The sequence below is a fragment of the Channa argus genome, chromosome 9, assembly GCF_033026475.1.
Source record: "Channa argus isolate prfri chromosome 9, Channa argus male v1.0, whole genome shotgun sequence".
Taxonomy (NCBI): domain Eukaryota; kingdom Metazoa; phylum Chordata; class Actinopteri; order Anabantiformes; family Channidae; genus Channa; species Channa argus.
The window spans coordinates 24,348,717-24,367,498 of record NC_090205.1 but is presented as its reverse complement, the minus strand read 5'-3'; the positions used below and the strand labels follow the sequence as shown (position 1 = coordinate 24,367,498).

Here is an 18,782-nt window from a genome sequence, read left to right as displayed (position 1 = left end):
GTCAACAATCATTCTGTATACTATGCTGTATGCTTCAACTTTTTAATAAATCAGCAATTATAGTTTAAGAAGCAGAGAAAAAAGTGATTGGGCATGGGCACTTGTACTAAAGCTCTCCCATCATTCCTTTCTTCTTTGATAATAGCACAATAAGTCCATAAGGAGCGACACTCTGGCACACACCACCATCACGGCCGCAGAATGCCTTCTGTTACTGGTTATGCCTCACAAATTGAATTTGCACACTGAATAGTTCTGATGGGCTGTGCCAGATTCAAAGATCTGGATTAACATAAAAGCACTCGGGGCAGCCGTGTGTTTGTATGCCAGCGCGGAGCACCGGGGAAAGCTGTTTTTACGCAACAGCACACAGCCCCAGTCAAACTAACCTGGACAGGAGCAAAAGTGAAATGGGCTTTTTGCCGCCATCATTTACTGTATCTCTCTGTGCTTTGATTTTCCTGCATTAAGGTTGAAATTTACTGCAGTTTGCTTTAATTATCATTATTTAGTGTCCGGCTCTGGTCACGTCATTGGTGCAGGTAATTAACAGACTGACGGGGGAGACTGACATCAGTCACATAACGCCACTGTGTCTGGAGTGTGTCAGTAGCCTGCAGGAAACTGAGCACATATGAACACTGTCCTACAAGAAATGTCTGACATGGTCTTTTGTCTGAAGGAAATGGGCCCTTGTTTAATGCTGGTAACACAAGCATGTACGGAATGCAACAACACAATTATCCTTTATTATATTACACTCATTTGAATACTCCCGATAGCATCGGCACACACTGTGACAGGGCCCGCTCCCCACGCACCGCAGATTATGGACAAAGACTTGTGTGGAATTTCATCAAAATTCAAATGCAATTCAGGACCCATCGGTCATATTGTGTCCGTGAATTTTATTGCTTGTTTTCATGCTTGACTCATATTAAGAAATAAGCACCTTTTGTGTGTCTGATGCCACTGTTCAAATCCTATGTAGTTATTTTGTGAAAACATTCTATTTGCAGTAGCATATGAGGATTATATTTAGATTTTTAACGTCGTAGTACGGCAAAAGGAGACGTCAGTAGGACTCCTTGACAATCCTCCTAATAAACACTGGCATTTCTTTAGTCACACTGCTATCATGAGATCAGTAACATACAGTAACTCACATGCTTGCTTCCAAAAACCACCTATGTTCTTGCAGACTGTCTAAATTGACCTTTTTATTTTAATTCAGTGTTAATTTCACATGGTGGTCTCCCACTGTGTGACCTTTGGGTAGCCCGCTGCTAAGTGCTCACCTGCCTTCAGATGAACATTTACTGTGGCGTGTCGGAGATCTTGGCTGTGTTACCGGAGCGCTACATGAAGTGGCTACTTATCATGGAGGAGAATATGAGCTAATCTGATGTGGGCAAACTCTCATTCTGACAATTTCCTTTTTTACACTGGTGACATTGGGTAATTTATGATTGATATTGTCTTCAACATAATAAACTGTCACGAATGAATTTTAATACACCTGACATTCGGTGAAATGTCAGTTGCCATAGTCTTTTTGATGTTTGACAACTTCTTTGTTATTTATGATTTCTCATCTGTAGACACAGTGTTTCCCAAATTTAATAATTAGATTCCTTCCCAACAATGCATCAGATCTAATAATAATAATAGTTTATCTGAATCTTGCTGTGAAAGCCTGCCTGTGTTTATTGCCATAGATGGATTATGAAAGAATTTGGCTACTGAGCACAAACAAAAAAGGCCCCGGGCCCCTATGTATCAGGCCCCCAAGTAACACAAATGTAGTGGTCACATTGTACGTAGTTATTTTGTTTTGGTTGTTTTTTTTTATTTTCTCTTCCAGATATTTGCAATTTTCTTACTTTCACATAAGTCACATCATTCACCACATACAAAGGCTCTGGCCTGATGACCTCCTGACCATTTCGGCTCTTGGCTTGTGTTCGTAGGCCAATTTGGTAACCCATCCATGTTCATTGTAGTTATCCTCAAAGTACCTTTTACATTATGCAGTTTACCTTGAAAAACAAGCCTAAGATAGTCTAAGAAAAACAAGTTTTTCCTGGGCTATCTAGTCCTACGCTACCAATACAGTGTTAAATAAGTGCACTAACAAAATTTAAAATAGATTTAAGTGTACTATTGATAACTGGCTGCTTTGTATGTGTTAAGACTGAAGGAGTGAAGGTGCAGTACAACTTGGTACACAATTACTAGAAGCAAGAACATCTGACAGATTTGTGTGTGATGGATCACAATGGGAATAAAAATGGAATCTTGACAGGCTGCAGGACTTCTGCAAGGCTTTCAATGAGGAGAGCTCTGGTGAGCTCACCAAACCCGACGTGCTAATGAGAGTGTTTAAGATGCCTGAGAGGCACATAAAAACTACAGTAACAGCAGAGTGAGACAGATGTCAATCAATCACCATCTGTCCACACACCCACGCTGTTCTAAGAAGGTAAAATAATGGGAACCCCCTGCGTGGGTGGATTTGTGTCTGTGTACTGCAGTCACACCCAGTTAGACTATACAAACACTATATACCTGGATAATATGGAATAGCAGATAAGACTTGTCTCCTTATTAACTCCCTTTTCATGTAGCAGACAGTAAAATGGCCTAAACAAGCCACATGATCCCTTTTGTATTTGGAATCATGTATTTCTTAAACAAGAACAGTTTCATATTAAGACAAGCCAGATAATCTGAACACTTTGTCAAAGCTTGGATGCTGGATAAATTGAGCATCTGAACACACTCAGTTATTCCTAACTGCAGGTGGACTAGCTGTCAACAGCTTGCAGAGGCAGCGCTGTGTGAACACAATGACCAGGCCTGAGGAGCCAGGCCGCTGCGAGGTGCACCCAGAGGATCGGAGCCCCTGGGAGCGTAACGTCATGTTGTTGTGCAAAATTGATAAAGATTGTGGACCAGAATTGAGAGAGGGGGTTGTGAGAGGGTTTAAATAACTTGTAATCAAGGTGATTTGAGCCAGACGGAGATACTGTATCCTGTCAACTCCGGGCACTGTCATGCCAGACGTATATAGTCAAAAACAGAGACACATTCCAGTGGGATGCCATCATTCAAGTCGGCTGTTAGACTGATACATAGGGCAGTGGTGACAGACAGCAGTCACCGAGGAACATTTTGTTCCCATGAAGCATGAAAAAAAAGTTATTCCTTTGACGTTTGCCACTACAGGAACACGATATTTCTTCAGCCCACACGGAGAATTTGCCAGTTCCATCTTTAGGGGAACTCTATTCAGGGTTATTTTACAAGCATGTCAGGGAGAAATTAATGGGTGTCACTATACTGGAACATGTCTTAAATTTAGGTACCACATCTTTTCACATCAATGTATCTGCTGCTTCTATTCCTAGGGACTAAATAAAGTAATCTGATAAAGGTTATTTCCTCTGTAGAGTTAACATAATGACCCAAGGTGACTCACACATCCTCAGCTTTGTGGATCTAATCAGCCTTCCTCACGCCCAAATGGCTTTTTCTCTGCTTAGCGTCCATTAGTGCAAGACACTATTAATTCTGTTTTATAGAAAACTTGAAGCTTTTGAAAATCGGGTTTTTAGCAATAAAACAGTTTTAGAATCTTTCCATGGTTTTAATGTGAATTGTGTTAAAAGTATAGACTTTAACGGATTCTACATGACGACTGGTTGCAAACTTTCTGTTCGTGATGTTCGACGTTTGAATTTATTGTGGGCAGATACTGAAAGTGCTTCATTTAACAGTAACACAAAACAGACCCCAACAAAACAGAAGGCTTGTGCATTGACACAATTAGTCTTGGATAAGGACAGTGGAGCAGTAGAAAAGATAAAAGGTTAAGCCCAGGCTTAATGTTTTGGAGCTATAAAAGACCGTACTGTTAAATAACTATAAAAGAAGTATTAAACATATAAATATAAAGAATAACAAAGGTTTTTGTGCTATAATTTTTTTAATTTTCTGTGTTAGTAAAGGGCTGTCTCGTAAAGGGATAACTAGGGAAATGAAGTTTGGTAGGGATTTTATGGTGGCAACACAGTCACAAAGGGACAGAAGACAGTCATGCACAGGAAGGAAAGCATCAGTGGTGACATCCTGTTTGTATTCATCCTCATCAAGCGGCCATCTTTTTCTGGAAGCACATCATTTGAATCTTCTGTTAGAGGCTATTATCATTATACTCTTCCTGTTTATGGCATTAAGCCCTTGCGTCGAGCACATGGAATGATTATGGAGAATATGGGATGGTAATCAGATTAACCCAGGCGCTTGACAGCTCCATGAGTTATGTTGGAGCAATCCCACAACTGAATAACCACAGCTGATACTTCGCTCGACTAAAATATGTTGTATTACAGTATGTGGGATTAGAATTCATGTTGGACAGATGAACATTCAGCTTTTCAAACTGTTTATTGCAATACAAACACTATGTAATTTAAAGCTGCATTGAGTGAGTTTTGGCCCCTTGGGTGCAGCACAACAGGCTCATTGACATATTATTAGTTGTTAGTGCTAACATGTTTGCTATCAGTAGCCTATTTTTAATTTTTTTTTTAACGGCTGATTGAGAACATCTGGTGATTTAGTTGTTAAATGGTCAATTGTGTTCATTAACTACTTGCAAATCTTTGTTAGTTTGGTGCTTAGTAGGTGTGTTTGTTTATCATATATTTATTAGATTTTGTTAGAAATGCTGGAAAAGAGCATAAAGAACAAATTATGCTGTTACAGATGCTGATTTCCACCTTAAATGCTCTGTAGACTAAGGAGAACTGAAGAACTGCAGAATGTAGTGTGTATTTTTCACCGATGGGCTCTTTTCACATTGAACGTTGTAACTTTGGTTATGTATTAAAAAAATCCATTTGCGCAGATTTAAGACTAATAAAGTGTTTTGGCTGCACATTTTGCAGTTTTGGTGGACGTGAAATGCAACATTAGTTGTATGTTAAAGTATTTTAGGTTCAACTTTCAATTACTAAGCAATGAAGTAGAGCCTAAAAAATGACTAAGTCTTTATTTCTTTCTTATTTCAGGTGTCTTCATCGTGTGTTCCAGCCACAAACTATGAACTGGTGAGAAACACTTTTTTCCTTTGATTTTGCTAATTGTTTCCATGCTGTACGTGCTCAGCAGGCATTATTGGGTTCTATTACAACCAGGGTTGGAAATAACAGCCTCTATCAGCTACACTAACATGGCAGTTACTGTTGCAGATAATGAAGCATTATCTGGAGGCCCCCCCCCCCCCCCCCCGCCTCCCCCCTCCGAGACAAACTTGTGTTTTGGGGTTATATAAATAAACCTGGCTTTACTTAATTTGATCGTTGTCTGGCAGTCACTTTCTCTGATCTGCTCGACTTGTGTGAAGAGATATTAGGGTTTTGATCTATTTTCTAAAATGGCATGAAAACAGCAAATTATCATCTGCAGATAAGAAAGGTAAATGAAATTCTGGGTCCTTGAATTAGCCATAGCATGATGACGTCTTTTGGTCTTTATAATAACACTGAGCAAACTGGGACATAGTCTGAGTATGAAGGGATTTTGCAAGGGCAATAAAAACATGCTTGCTCTGCTGCCTTATTTGGGTATAGGCATTAGAAGCTGTGCTGGACTTGGATATGCTTTGCTCACTCTCTTTCTCGCATGTTGTTCATTTAAATGGTTTTGGGTGCTTGACAAACCAAACCAAATATCCCCTGCACTTTTCTACACTCACAGAGAAAATATTTCATAAAATATCGTGTTTTTCTTTCATAAAGGCTGCAGTAATCATGCAAGAACATGTTATCGGCCTCTACAGATGCTTTCTACATGAAAACATCTGTTTAAGATGTGCGGCAGCATTGGCCAGACTTTCTTGGTATTGCTAAAGGCCTCCTCTTAACCTGAGGTCTTTGGTTTCTGAAATGGACACCTTTGAACAAAGGAGTACCAGAACTGACCACAAACATCCTATCCCACACTACCTAGTGGTCTTCACATGACATAAACATTTACTTCCCTAACCTGACCTGTAGTCTGACAGGTGACCAGCATGGTCAGTTGTTCTACTTCAAGTTGCTACTAGAAAAGGACGATACTTGAGTACGACCACAGAATTCAAAATGCTGCCAGGAATTTTCAGAGTTAGACAGAGCGTGAATGTGGGCCTGGAGCAGAAAACAGGGGAAGAACACCTTTTTGACTTTTTGTTTTTCATTTTTATAAGTCTGTTTGTGGTTATTGTGTCAGTTTTGGGAAATTTTGTGTGTATTTTTGGATGTTTTGTGTCCTAGTAGATTCAGGTCATAGATCATTTTTCATGTTTTTATGGGTATTCGTAGTCCTTTAACTGAGCTTAGTCAAATAAGCAATAAGAACAGTAACTTCCGATGGCCCCAAGCCCATGGACGTCCAGATCTCTTGGGCTGGTTGGCCTGTAAGCCAGAGGCATATTCAGTAATCCAACCATGAGACAGATGATCAATTCTGCTGTATAGCACAGCATACGTGGAAATATTCGCAAGTTTAGCTGCTTGTCTGAGTCGACTTACCTTTCAATAAGTCAGCGCAAACACAGGAAAGAATTTACGTCTGCCTTTCATCATCAATTAGAATATTTTAGCTGAATGCTGATTGAAATTACCAGTTACAAGGCACTCTCCTGTGTTATACAGTTTCCCTTTTCTCCTCAGCTTGCCAACAGGAGTCCCCCTAGAGGCCTTTAGTCCTGCATTAAATGTGCTGATTGCCCTCATAAATGGATAAAGAGCTGAGGCGTAAAGCATTTGTTGACATATCTTTACCATAACCAAAAAGAATGGAGAAAGAAAAAAAACAAAAAAAACAGAAAGTCTTTACAGGCCTGTTGTGATTATTCTAAAAATATATCAAGGTCCATTGAAGCAATAGGACGTAGGTATATGGACTGAACACCTGCTGAGACTAGGGGGTTGAGCTTTGGTGGAAAGCCTCTATATGTTCTGTATTTTGTATTAGTGAATGAGTGATTCATACCTCTGGTGATGCACAGTGTGTTGCCCCCCTTGTGTATGACAGGAAATGGCCGATTCCGTTTGTGTGCGACTTTTTGTGGACGTGCGAGCGTGCATGCCATCATTTGTTCCAGCGTGAGGTGTGTGTCAGCCCTGCTCAGCCCCATGTTTGGTGAATTCCTTTGCTCACAGGCGCGAACCGTCATGAGTTACTGCCCTGCTCAGGTGCAGACTGATTACAGCATCGACCATATATTCACTTAGTTGGAGTAAATGTTGGAAATAAATCTAACTTCTGTGAATCCAGACATTCCGATGAGATGGACGAGCTAAAACAAATACAGCTTTATTACAGGATGATAATGCTCGCTCTGAATGGAATTAAAATCTGATATTTTCATGCAGCTGTTGCTTAGCTGTAGAAGAAATATGCAGTGTTTTTACAGTTTCAGGGGTTGGCTTTCAGGTTTGAAGGTTATTTTGAAATGGATCTTAAGCATATGTAGTTACATTTCCTGACTGTCGTAGTCTTTACTGTATACCTCCAACATCGCGTGTTAATGTGGGGGTGCACACCCTATGCCCCACTGCCCCACCTTTCCCTTTTAGTTCTCTTATCACTTATCTTCAAGGAGCTTTTCCTACTGTTTGAGTGCACCTTGGTTTTAGCTTTGACAAAATCAAACACAGTTGACTTGACAGAACCATTAAGTAGGTGTTGGACTTTGGGATGTTCTTCAGATTCGGGGCTGTCTGTCTTCAAATTGTAGGCTATAGCTGCTTAAATGTCCATTTTTTCTGAACACTTAAAATACTTTTCATTATGCTGTCTTCAAAGTTGGGCCTAATCGTTTATTTAATGACCTTGGAGACAGTAGTTGACAAAAGTCAGTGCACCACACGCTCCATTTAGTAGCTGGATTTTCGAGCTTTCCACTGCATTTAACAATCTTGCAAAATCGAAGAAGTTGTTGTAGTAATAGTGCTGCAATGACTTTTTAAACTAACTGAAGGTCGTCATCTGGTTCCCAACAAGTTGCGAGACAACAACAAGATCAAGATGTGTCCGGAAACCTTTGAAACCAGATGAACCGTTATGATGAACAGAAGCTTGGATTCCTTTCAAGCACAAAAATATGTCTAGGGCAGAGGACTCATAGGACTCATAAAGTCATGTAGGTCCATGAGTCTTGTGGAGGCAAAGATGACAATTAAACTGGATTGGTAGAGCTATGATTTCATATATGTGTCAACCTGTGGATGCATGAATTTTCATGGAAATAAAGTGTTACTGACAGTATAAGTGTAGCAATAGAAGATCAAATTCAACTGCATAAGCGTGTTCATGCTCAATCAGTGTAATGATAAAATTAGTGGGCTCTTAGCCCTGATTTAAACATAGTAACTCACTGGTTGTGTGTGAATCTGGTATGAAACAACCCACTGTGGGAACTGCACTAAATGCCAACTGGCAATCCAGTTCGTGTAATTGATGATGTGTGGTTGGAAGCTCCCATCTAACAGTGATGATGACAGAAGATGATGACCCCCACACTTGCAGATGCTATAAAGCATGCTGAGAGCATTCCTCAGTTGTGCCTAATGTTGAGCCAGCACTGCCAGGAATAGGTTTTATTTTGCACAGACTTATAGGCAGTATGAGGGATAGTCAGGATTCGGCTAACGTTAACTTCACACTTGGACAATCCCCCCCAAAACACACATACTCATAAAAAAGTGCATTTGCTCCAGAGTCGAGATATGCACACACCTAGAAAATCATAAACCGCTAACAACTACGTCATCTAGCTTCTTTTTTACAGGCATTGTGTAGTGGGGGAACTGGGCCAGGACATTGCTGAGTAATGACTAACTACAGGGCAAAATTGGTCTAGATGTGGTCCAATTAGTGCTGTGTTTAGAACCACACATCTCCCTGCTGTGCCCTGTATTATAGTGTGTATACACCAACCAGGCCTCTTGTCATGATGTACAATATGATCCCACTTCCTTAGGAATGCATGAACTGACTCGTATATAAAATTCGAAATAAGAGAAAAGGCTTCTTGAGTTAGTGTGTCTTAAGTGTCCTATGAGAAGATCTAAGATCTTCAAGTGTGTATGTTACTCATCCCGCCCCGCCAGGCATCCACTTCAACGAAGATAGAATGAGTGTTTAGTGCTGGGTCAATGTAATTTTCCCAGGATATCAGTCTCTGAGTAGCAAGGGCACTTTAAAGCATTTCTGTTATCTTTTGTGACACAATTAACAGGCAAATCAAATGTGTAAAGTGTTTCTTTTAACACATTCAAACTGTGCCTACCAGCAGGCTGTATCATCAATGTGAGCTGTAGGTAGGTGACCTCTAGCAGCTGTAGGACGTCTGAGGATAAATTGTCACCAATCAATTTTTTTGATAACAATAGGCAAAAGCCATTACGACAACAAGTAATAATGGTAGTAATGGTGTGTTTTGCTATAGCAGGTGATACAGCAATTCCCCTGCAATTCCAGATTAATTCACTTCGCAGAATAATAAAAAAGAAAATACATTTAAAACACTTTTTAACAGTTTTGGGTTTTCAGTTTCTAGTTCTGAATTACAGTGTGTTGTGTTGACTGCTGTTCTATGAAGTCATCCCACCAAGTTAAGATGTTGTAGTTATGGGAGGTAAAACAATTCCAGTCCTATTCACTGTGAGCTATAATAATAATAGACATGTCTGCACACTAAGATGCAATTTACTCTCTCCAGTTTGCAACGGTGTCAGAAAGTAAAATAGGAAGAAACATCAGTTCAGACTGTGGTCATCCTCAGCCTGTTCCTAAACTTCACTAAGTGATGGTTATTATATGCCGGCATCCTCCTTATGTTCAAGAACCTTACATTTTGGTTTTGTTTGCATATGGTTGCCTTGTTTTTTTTTTCTCTTACTTAACAGCACTGTAGTTTACGTGGATGAGGGCTGAGACTATGGTCATCCCTTGGCTTTTTATGTAGCGTCATCTGGGGCCAACATTTTCATTTGTCGATTGATTTTATTTAGGACCTTAGAGAGAGCTGAAACATCCCCGGCATCATGTCTAAGCTGTGTAGCTTCTGTAATTCAATGCAGTCTCTCAGTGGGAATTTTTCTAATTCACAAAATGTGGTATGTCAAGTGTGCTGTCCAATATCCAGGACAATCCAGGACAATCCAGTACCTATACAGCAGTTGATTTAAGGAATTTAAACCTGCATTTTTAAAGGATGGCTTTACTGATATTGAACTTCCTTCTTTTGGTTCTAGTTTGAGTAGAATATGTAAATGCCGTTAAAGTTCCATCTGACTTCCCTACTGTACGTTAAAATATCTCTCTTCTTCTAGCTGAAAAACACCGTCTGACATCACAGGGAGAAACCTTTTAGTGCAGATTGTGTCATCTTTCTGCTCACACTGTGGAAGTTGTAATCATGGCCAACCTGATTTTCAAGAGCAAGTTGATTATATTTTTATCTGAACTCCTAATGATGCAAAGCTCCACCGGGTGATGTCATCCGGAGGAGTTTTTCAGCTAGAAAAAGAGAAATATTATAATATAGGGAAGTCAGAGAAAGCAAGTTGAAAATTGGGGAAGTCTCCCTTTAAGAAAGTTAAACCATGATTGCTGTTTAAGCACAAAGGAAAAAAATTGCAGCTTCCATAAAAACTACAAGGGCAGGAGTTGTGGTACTAATTTGCTTTTATTCATACTAAATTGTGCATGTTTAACTCCTGCCCTTATATAAAGATCCAAATCTAAACGCCAATAAACTTGTTTTTCCAAGGCTAATTTTTAGTTTTCTGCACTGTGACAATTAACTGGATCTCAAACTTTGGGTTTGACTTTGGTTGTCCGTATATCAACAATGACATTTCGTTCACAAATGCCCAGGGCTGCAAGCATGACTCAAACAAACTGGTGGCAGAGCAGTAGCCAGTCATATGAATCATGGTTGTAGTGGAATTTTGAAAAGCAATGACAAACTATAGCCTATTTTGTCATTTGGGGTAAATAGACCTCATATTCTTAACCGTTTGAAATGGTTGTGAAACACACAGAACATCTCGTATTTCACATGCATAGGAAGTTCAATTTTATGAGGCCAAAAAATAGTGATGAATAATTTAGATAAAACCTGCACAATTCCTTAAAACCCTTTCCAAGAGTTCATTTATAACATTTCCATGTAATTACCATACTGGGACACAGGCCTACTGTATACAGACTTGTTTAATAGGTGTGTGTGTGTGTGCGTGTGTGTATTCCCTCAAGGAGTAAAAATACTTTACAGATGCTCACTCACATGTTGCAAAAGGCTTTTGGTTACATAAGAGTGAGGGGTCCATATCAGTCAGAGCGGGGGCAGGCGGGGTGACACACACATATGAGTCAAAAGGTGGTTTGGGGTCACAGACAGCCCAGTGGTTTTTCTTTTTTTTTCCCACAGCAGGGACTGTCCACTTTGGTCTTATGGGATCCCTGGCATTTTAGCAGCCCCCCCCCCCTCCCAACCTCCTGGAATAAACACACTCTTCAGCCCCCAAACTCTAACCCTGAATACACACAGGCCGTGCAGCCCCTCCTTCCTAAAACGTGTTTAGATTTCTGGAACATGGCTGTGTGAAAGCTGCAGATGAAGGACCATAAAGCGTGAGAGAGAGGGTGTGTGTGTGTGTGTGTGTGTGTTTGCTTTTGCTGGTGTGTTACTGAGACTGATAGAGCTGGGCCATACACTCATAATACTGTCCAGTGGAACTGTATTATGAACAAATTTTTTCATTGTTTTACCAAATCCTGGCCCAGTGAAGTCATGCACCGTTTGCTCAGAAGGCAAACGCATACTTGCAAATACAGTTTCTGCAAATACTGTTGTGTATTGCCCGAGAGAGGAGATGGTGATTTGGCATCCATCACTGCAGGTGACAGCAAAACCTTTCAATTGCTACTTTTTAAGCGTCGCATAGTCAAGACTACATCTGGCACTTTTTCAATAAAGCTGAATTTGGCTCTGTGGAGGCTTCAGTATTACTCAAGCAGAATTGCCTTTTTAGGCAGCCACTAGAGGGGCTTGTTAAGATTCTTGCCAAACAGCTGTGCTTTTACTTTAAAGGCAAACAAACACAGTTTTTTAACTTACTTAAAAGAGCAAAATACAAGGAGCTCTGTCACTGAAGGATGGAGCATCCTTCAGGATTTCCACTCACAGTCTTCACAGAGTAACTCAGGAACTGCTTCTCTTTCCAGAGTTAGACTGTCTAAATGGCTTTTATTGTGTAGGGCAGAGGATTTGGGTGAGGAATCATTCTGCCAATTGCAGTTTGTGTTTATTCCCACTAGAAGGCACTATTAGACATTGGACAGCCAAGAGCCCTTATGCGTGATCTTTGTCAGACAGCACTACATGTGTCAGTCTGGGTCACCAGTGGTTTTGGACAATCCACCATATTCATGTCAGTTTGAGGCTGATCCACGCTCAGTCACAACAGGAGTCAACATGTCAGATGTCCAGACCGATCATTATTCAGGTTTCTCAATGTGGGATTTTTATCCAAACTGCAATGTGAGCAGAGGAGTAGAGGTGCAGTATAACCAGTATGGTGGACCAGGTCATGCAGAGGGACGAGGGGGAATGAGAGTGGAGAGGAAAGGATGAGTCTTACACACCCTTGGTCTCACTCAGACACTTACATAGATACAAGGATGTGGTCTAGACGCAAACAGCAAGTCTTCCCATGTACAGACACAGTGTGACCAAATAAGACGAGTTTTCTTTCACTTTTTTATTTTCATGCAGAATCACTGCTACGTGTAAACAGTGAATCATTCCAACTCTTACAATCAGCACTGTTTGTTTCCTTTCAGAAAGTAATACTCTCTCTCTCTCTCTCTCTCTCTCTCTCTCTCCCACCCACACTCACTCACACACCCAAAGCGGTGATTTGAACCCCTCTGCTGTCCACGCCGAGCTCAGTGGGCCGTGTCTCATGCAATAAAGATGTAAAGCCATACAGTACAGTATATTTAGCCCGGGTTCATTTCCTAAGACGCTTTGCTTTAAGCTACGTTTACCCTCACCCACCCAGCACCACCGCCACTACCCCTCCTGTCACTCAACAGAGGGAAACTCCCTGCATGCTATAGCTGCCTCTGCTTTTCTAGTGGGCTATAATTTGGAAAATTGGTCAGATGAGCCACTGCTCATGTGAAAGAAAGCACATGGTACAGTGGTGGTAGAGATTAGGAGCTGTGGATGGAAATTATAGTTTAATGTGCTGCACTTAAACAGATGACTGTGTCAATAGTGATTCTGCAAAAACAAAATCTGATAATAATGATAATAGATACTTTATTAATCCTCAGGGGGAATTTGTTGGTAGGCGATTCAACATACTATGGGGGTTTCAGCATCTTGTCCAAATATACTTCAATGTATAGCCACAAGTCGCCAACAATTGAACCATCAACTCTGCACTTCACGGGTGGTTGTTGTTCTACTAACTGAGGCACAGCCACCCCTTATATGGACTAAGAGGTGGCAAGGTGGGGCAGTGGTAAGAACTGTTGCCTCACATATGGAAGGTCATGGGTTTAAATCAAAATGGTGTCACACTGTTTTTCTGTTAGCATTTTGTGACCACACTGGATAAACACAGTCTTTATTTAGCTCCTATGATGCTCAGCTGATTTGGCTCACAGTGATGACATGACTCCGAGCTATGGGTGTGGGAAGGACTAAGAGAATGAAAGTAGCGCAGAGAAGTATTGAATGTTTTTAAGTTGCAGTGACTGTCTGACACACAGCTGGAGAAACACTGTGCACTAAAATGTGTGTTTTTACTCTTTTAGCTCTGCAGAGCTCTTGGCTGCAGAACAATTACTTTTTTTCTTTCTGTTGTTCAATCTCGCATCTTTTGTAATTACGGTTAAAGACCACACCGGTGTGTCTGAGTCTGCCACAGTCTGCTCTGTGCTTGCGTGGCTGCAATTCTGAGAGCCGCAGAACAGAAAGTTGCAGTGTTGGTCTGACACATGACTGCAAGACGCTGGACAATAATGAGAAACACGATTGCCTCTGTCTGCCACAGTGTCTTTTGATGAAGACATTTTGATGAAGTGGCACCATATTAAGAGGTTAAATTAACTTACCACTTCAATTGGGAGCACGTAGCTTTGTATGGCAATTGTTATCGTTTATGAAAAAATTTGCAATAACGAGGTTGCGTTAAATGAAAAATTTACTTTGCTGACCCATTTCCACCAGCTTGCACAAAATTATTCTCCTGAAAGAATTTGCTTTAACTCATAAGTCTAGTTGTTGCTCCTGCCAAACCAGAACCACAGTAGAGCTAATGAGATTTGTTCTGACTTTCTAACAGGCTTAAAACCTGCTCCCTACATTGTCACACATGGGAGAATACATTTTTAATTGAGGCCATAACTTTGCTCCTTTTATTTTGGAGGGTTAAACAAATGATGGAGCACATCAAACAGCTAATAAGCTACAATTGCTTTACACGTTGAGAATTTCCTCTTCCTTTAAAGGTCAGCACTGTAGAGAAGGTTTGCTGTTGGTCAATAATGGAAATTCAGAATTGAGCAAAGTTGATCTTGACATCAAGTGTCTGGCATTTGCGTTTCCCTCGGGGCTGCTACCATCGCTTGCAGTCACTCTATTGGAATTAACACATGTTGCTGCAAACTTTTAGTTAAATATTTTGTCTTTCTCTTGTCAATGCAGCACGAGCTGTAAATGCACTATAGACATGTTGAGTATCCAGTTCCTTCATTTACATTTTGGAAAAGGTTTGAGCTCTTTATCTACAATCTCAATGTCACAATGATGCAGCAAATTTAATGTTGGAGAAATTGAGGGTTTTGCTGTGTAATCTTTTGGGTCTACAGTTTTTGAAAATGACTCTAAATATGTGATTCATCAGGGGTTGGCTTAACATTGCTTGTATTGATTACAAAAAAGGGTCTTTGATACCAATTCTATCCCCAGTGATACATTTCCTTGTCAGATGTGTTCTTTGAAGCTGAAAGAAAAAAGCACAAAAAATAAAATAAATATATATAGAGATCCTCTGTGGACTATTTTGCTGATACACAACTTCCCAAGCTCTCTCATCCTTTCTAAATTAGTTGCAAGTCCCAGCGACACTGCACACACACAAGCCATGTGGCTGTAATTGCACAAAGCGGAAACGCACATGTTAGAATACATGAATTGTTTGTGTCTGTGTGTTTTTCTTGGTACACCCACAATAGGTTTTATTTGTGTGAAAATGCCTGCAGCTGTCACCTCGGAGCAAATCCAAAATCTGGATTTAGAGTCCAAACAGCAGCCCAGAGGCTGTGTTCCATGTGTCTTCTTATAGAGAACAAATAAAGACATCGTTGTCTCAGGCGTGACGACGCTGAATGGTTATTGGAATTTTAATCCAGTTTCGCTTCTCGCTAGTTTCGGTCTTTTGGTTGTTTTTGAACACGGAGTTGGTATGTCAGCAGTGAGGCTGTCGTTTGGGATAGAGTTAGGATGATTCTAAAGCCTCTCGCTCTCTTTCTGTGGTTGGTGGTTTAGTCTGGGCGTTTTGAGACTGTATTCTGGGCCCTACAATACCAGACTATAATTTACTGTTTGCATTTACTGTTTGTATTCTGCCGAAGCTTTCGAGAGAAGCTCTCTGTGTGTTCACTACCAAGCAGGACTTCACCGGGAAGTGCTGTGTTCCCTATAAGGACTCCTGGGGGTTTATGTTGTTTAACTCTTTCACAGATAAAACGGTGATATTTTTGTTTTTGTCATTAGATACTATAAAACGATAAAAACCAGCAATGGATTGATCCAACAAAGGATGTGTAAAATTCATTTGGGTCCAAAATGCCCATACACATTTCAGTAACTACACGGTCGCCTGCACCTATGTGCATATCATTGACTGATCAGTGACACACTTTCCCAACAATTGTAGTATTAATAAAAATAATTTCACTGACCAAAAAAAATGGATATATGTGTCTCCAAATTAAGAGAGGTGCAGTGTGTATTTTTATTTGCTTGGCTCAGCAGTAAATTCATGAATTATTCAAACCCTAAGAGATTTCGGCTTTGATTCATAAAAGCAGTGATGCATCTTATTAATATAATGAGCTTTTTTGGAATTAATTTGTCATTATGCAGAAAAAAAACGTCGCCATTGGTCTGACTGTACGTAATGAGGTGTGCAACACACTCAGTCAGAATTATTTAGGTTATAACACTCATCGGTCATAATAAATAAAATCAATCATGTTCCAGGGATTATTTACAGCAAGTAGCTACAAATAATTTATTTAAAGAGGAGATTTCTGGATGTAGTGAGAGAGGACATGAAGTTAGTTGGTGTGAGAGAAGAGGATGCAGAGGACAGGGTTAGATGGAGGCACATGATTCGCTGTGGCGACTCCTGAAAAGGAAACAGCCAAAAGGAAAAGAAGAAGAAGCTACTAATAATTTATAAATTTGTTTCAGCTTCTTTTATATTTTTTAGGTAAGTCTGCTTTTTCATCCCTGGAAACAATGCTCCATATTCTATTTACATTTATTTTGTACTGAATTTCTCTTGTCAGTAGAGTAACCCTGCAGCCTCAGTGTTCCAATCCTACCCACATCGTTACTGACCTCAGACCGTGGTCTCTAACGTTTCCAAATGTGGAAATGGGCAACACCCCAAGAGCTGGACTGGCACCCCAGGTTTGAGTGTGCTCCTGGAATGATGGTACTCTGTAGACTTTATGCACTTGATTGACGTAACAGTATGTTCTTGAGCATTAGTGGATTTGAATGTTCTTGCTCTTTAGTGTTAGTGACTGCTATACTTCACCTACTTTCTTCAAGCAAATGGAATGATTGTAAAAATGATGCTGATGATTAGGATTCATGTTTACATCTCCACTGTCAACAAATTCCTAGGCAGGTTGAAGAGGTCACATTATTGTTTTGTGAGAGATTTATTGAGATGAACACAATTACAGGACATTTTTAGCTTTTGGCCTACTGCATGTCCCCGCTGGAAAATGGCACCAAACCCTGTGCATTGCCACAAACCGTCATAATTTATCACCGCGGCTGATCCCATGATTCTTAATTGTTGCGATTTTAACTGTCTTAATTTAGGGGCCTTCAAAGGCTGCATTTGAAGACCCACTTGTGTCCCAACAAGGCCGTCCCATTTGGAAGACTCCTTTCAGTGCAGCTTAGCCACTTGAGTGACCACATTCTAACCTGAAATAGCTGGGTACTGAAATAGGGAATCCTCTGTAAACAAAGGCCATGACTTCATGGGCCTCTGTGTCACACTAGCGGACAACTTTGTTGGCAACTGGCTCAGTGGTCAGGTGGAACCTCCACCCAAACACCTTCTTTTCCACCTGTATTTATGAAGACCAAAACAAAATAAAACCTAGTAGAAATCAGCACGTGCGCTGTGCAACATTTACACGCTGAAACTGTCGAGCTCTAACGTGTAGAAGTTGGCTTCATCTGCATTCTTCTTCTACAGTCTTCAGTTCTGCCATCTGCTCCTGCAGAACCGTCCACAGTTGCGACTACAATGTATGGGAGTAACAATATAGATAAAAATGGTGCTGATGCAAGTACGAGCACACTGATTGTTTTGGAAAGGGAACACGGACTCACAGGGAAATTCATGAGCAAACCTTCACAGGAATTACGTATAGAATTGTAAATAAAATGATCTCATCACACTTTGCTAGTTTAAGTTTACACTCAATACAGTGACATGGGCTGGTTTTAATCAGTAGTAAAATGATGTTAATGTTCAGTATCAACCCCTTAGCAGTCCTTTCACATGAATCATTAATTAGTGATAATCAAATATCAAACTCCACCTCTATGCACTTTCTGGCGAATCATTTAGGAGGTTTGATTTTTTTTTATGCTGCATTCAGTGTGTGTGTGTGTGTATGTGTGTTAGTATGAAGTTCGCCAAGCCCACCCAAATTTATGACATCATGCATTGCTCTGATGTTTTTTTTTTTCCTTTGACCCTCCACCACGAAACTCCTTCATCTCCCCAAGCTTGTCTTCCCATCCGTCATTTTCTTGTTGTGTCCCTCTCTGTCCTGTTTTCTCTCTCTCTCTCTCCCCCTCGGCCTCTGATGGCCTGATCCTCTCTCTTTCTCTCTCTGTCCATAGCTGTATATGGTGCTGAAAGGGTTCCACGGATGGACTCTCTGGTCTTGGCTAATGGAAGTGGACTTGTCTCTTTGTATAAATATTTACACAGGAGGATTATAGATGGTCCCATCCATTCAAGGTGGAGTCACCATCCGCTCCAGGCCACATTAGGGCAAAGAATGATACTGAGCGTAGCTTCAACGTAACACAAGATACAATGACGATACCATGACATGAGATAATATGCCATGACATAACAAGGCAGAGTGGTGACTTTTTGAGTGTTGCAGGTGCTGATCTCACTTCCTGTCTCTTTCTGTCTTTGTGTTTTTTCAACAGGCACCGAGCAGTGACCTCCCTCTGAAGCATGTAGACACCATGGTGAGTTTTTAGCTTCTTTTTTTTCACGTTCACTTACATGCTGACCTTACAATTATACAACACAAGGAACCCATTTATCTGCTCCTGCAGCACAGACAGATGTATGATGTTTGATGTATGAAGAGTAGTCATTTGGGGTGGATGGAGATGTTCCAGCTGGTATAAATGACAGGTTGTT

The 18,782-nt window shown here is 40.6% G+C and overlaps 1 protein-coding gene across 15 annotated transcripts in view; it reads left to right on the top strand.

Moving 5' to 3' along the window:
• Positions 1-18,782, top strand: part of tns1b (tensin 1b) — a 154,002-nt gene that overhangs the window by 81,513 nt on the left and 53,707 nt on the right. For all 15 annotated transcript variants that reach the window (XM_067516989.1, XM_067517003.1, XM_067516999.1 and 12 more), the window contains 2 exons: positions 5,076-5,114; positions 18,563-18,604. In XM_067516989.1, coding sequence (XP_067373090.1) covers positions 5,076-5,114; positions 18,563-18,604 — 81 coding nt within the window. The remainder of the gene's footprint in view (positions 1-5,075; positions 5,115-18,562; positions 18,605-18,782) is intronic.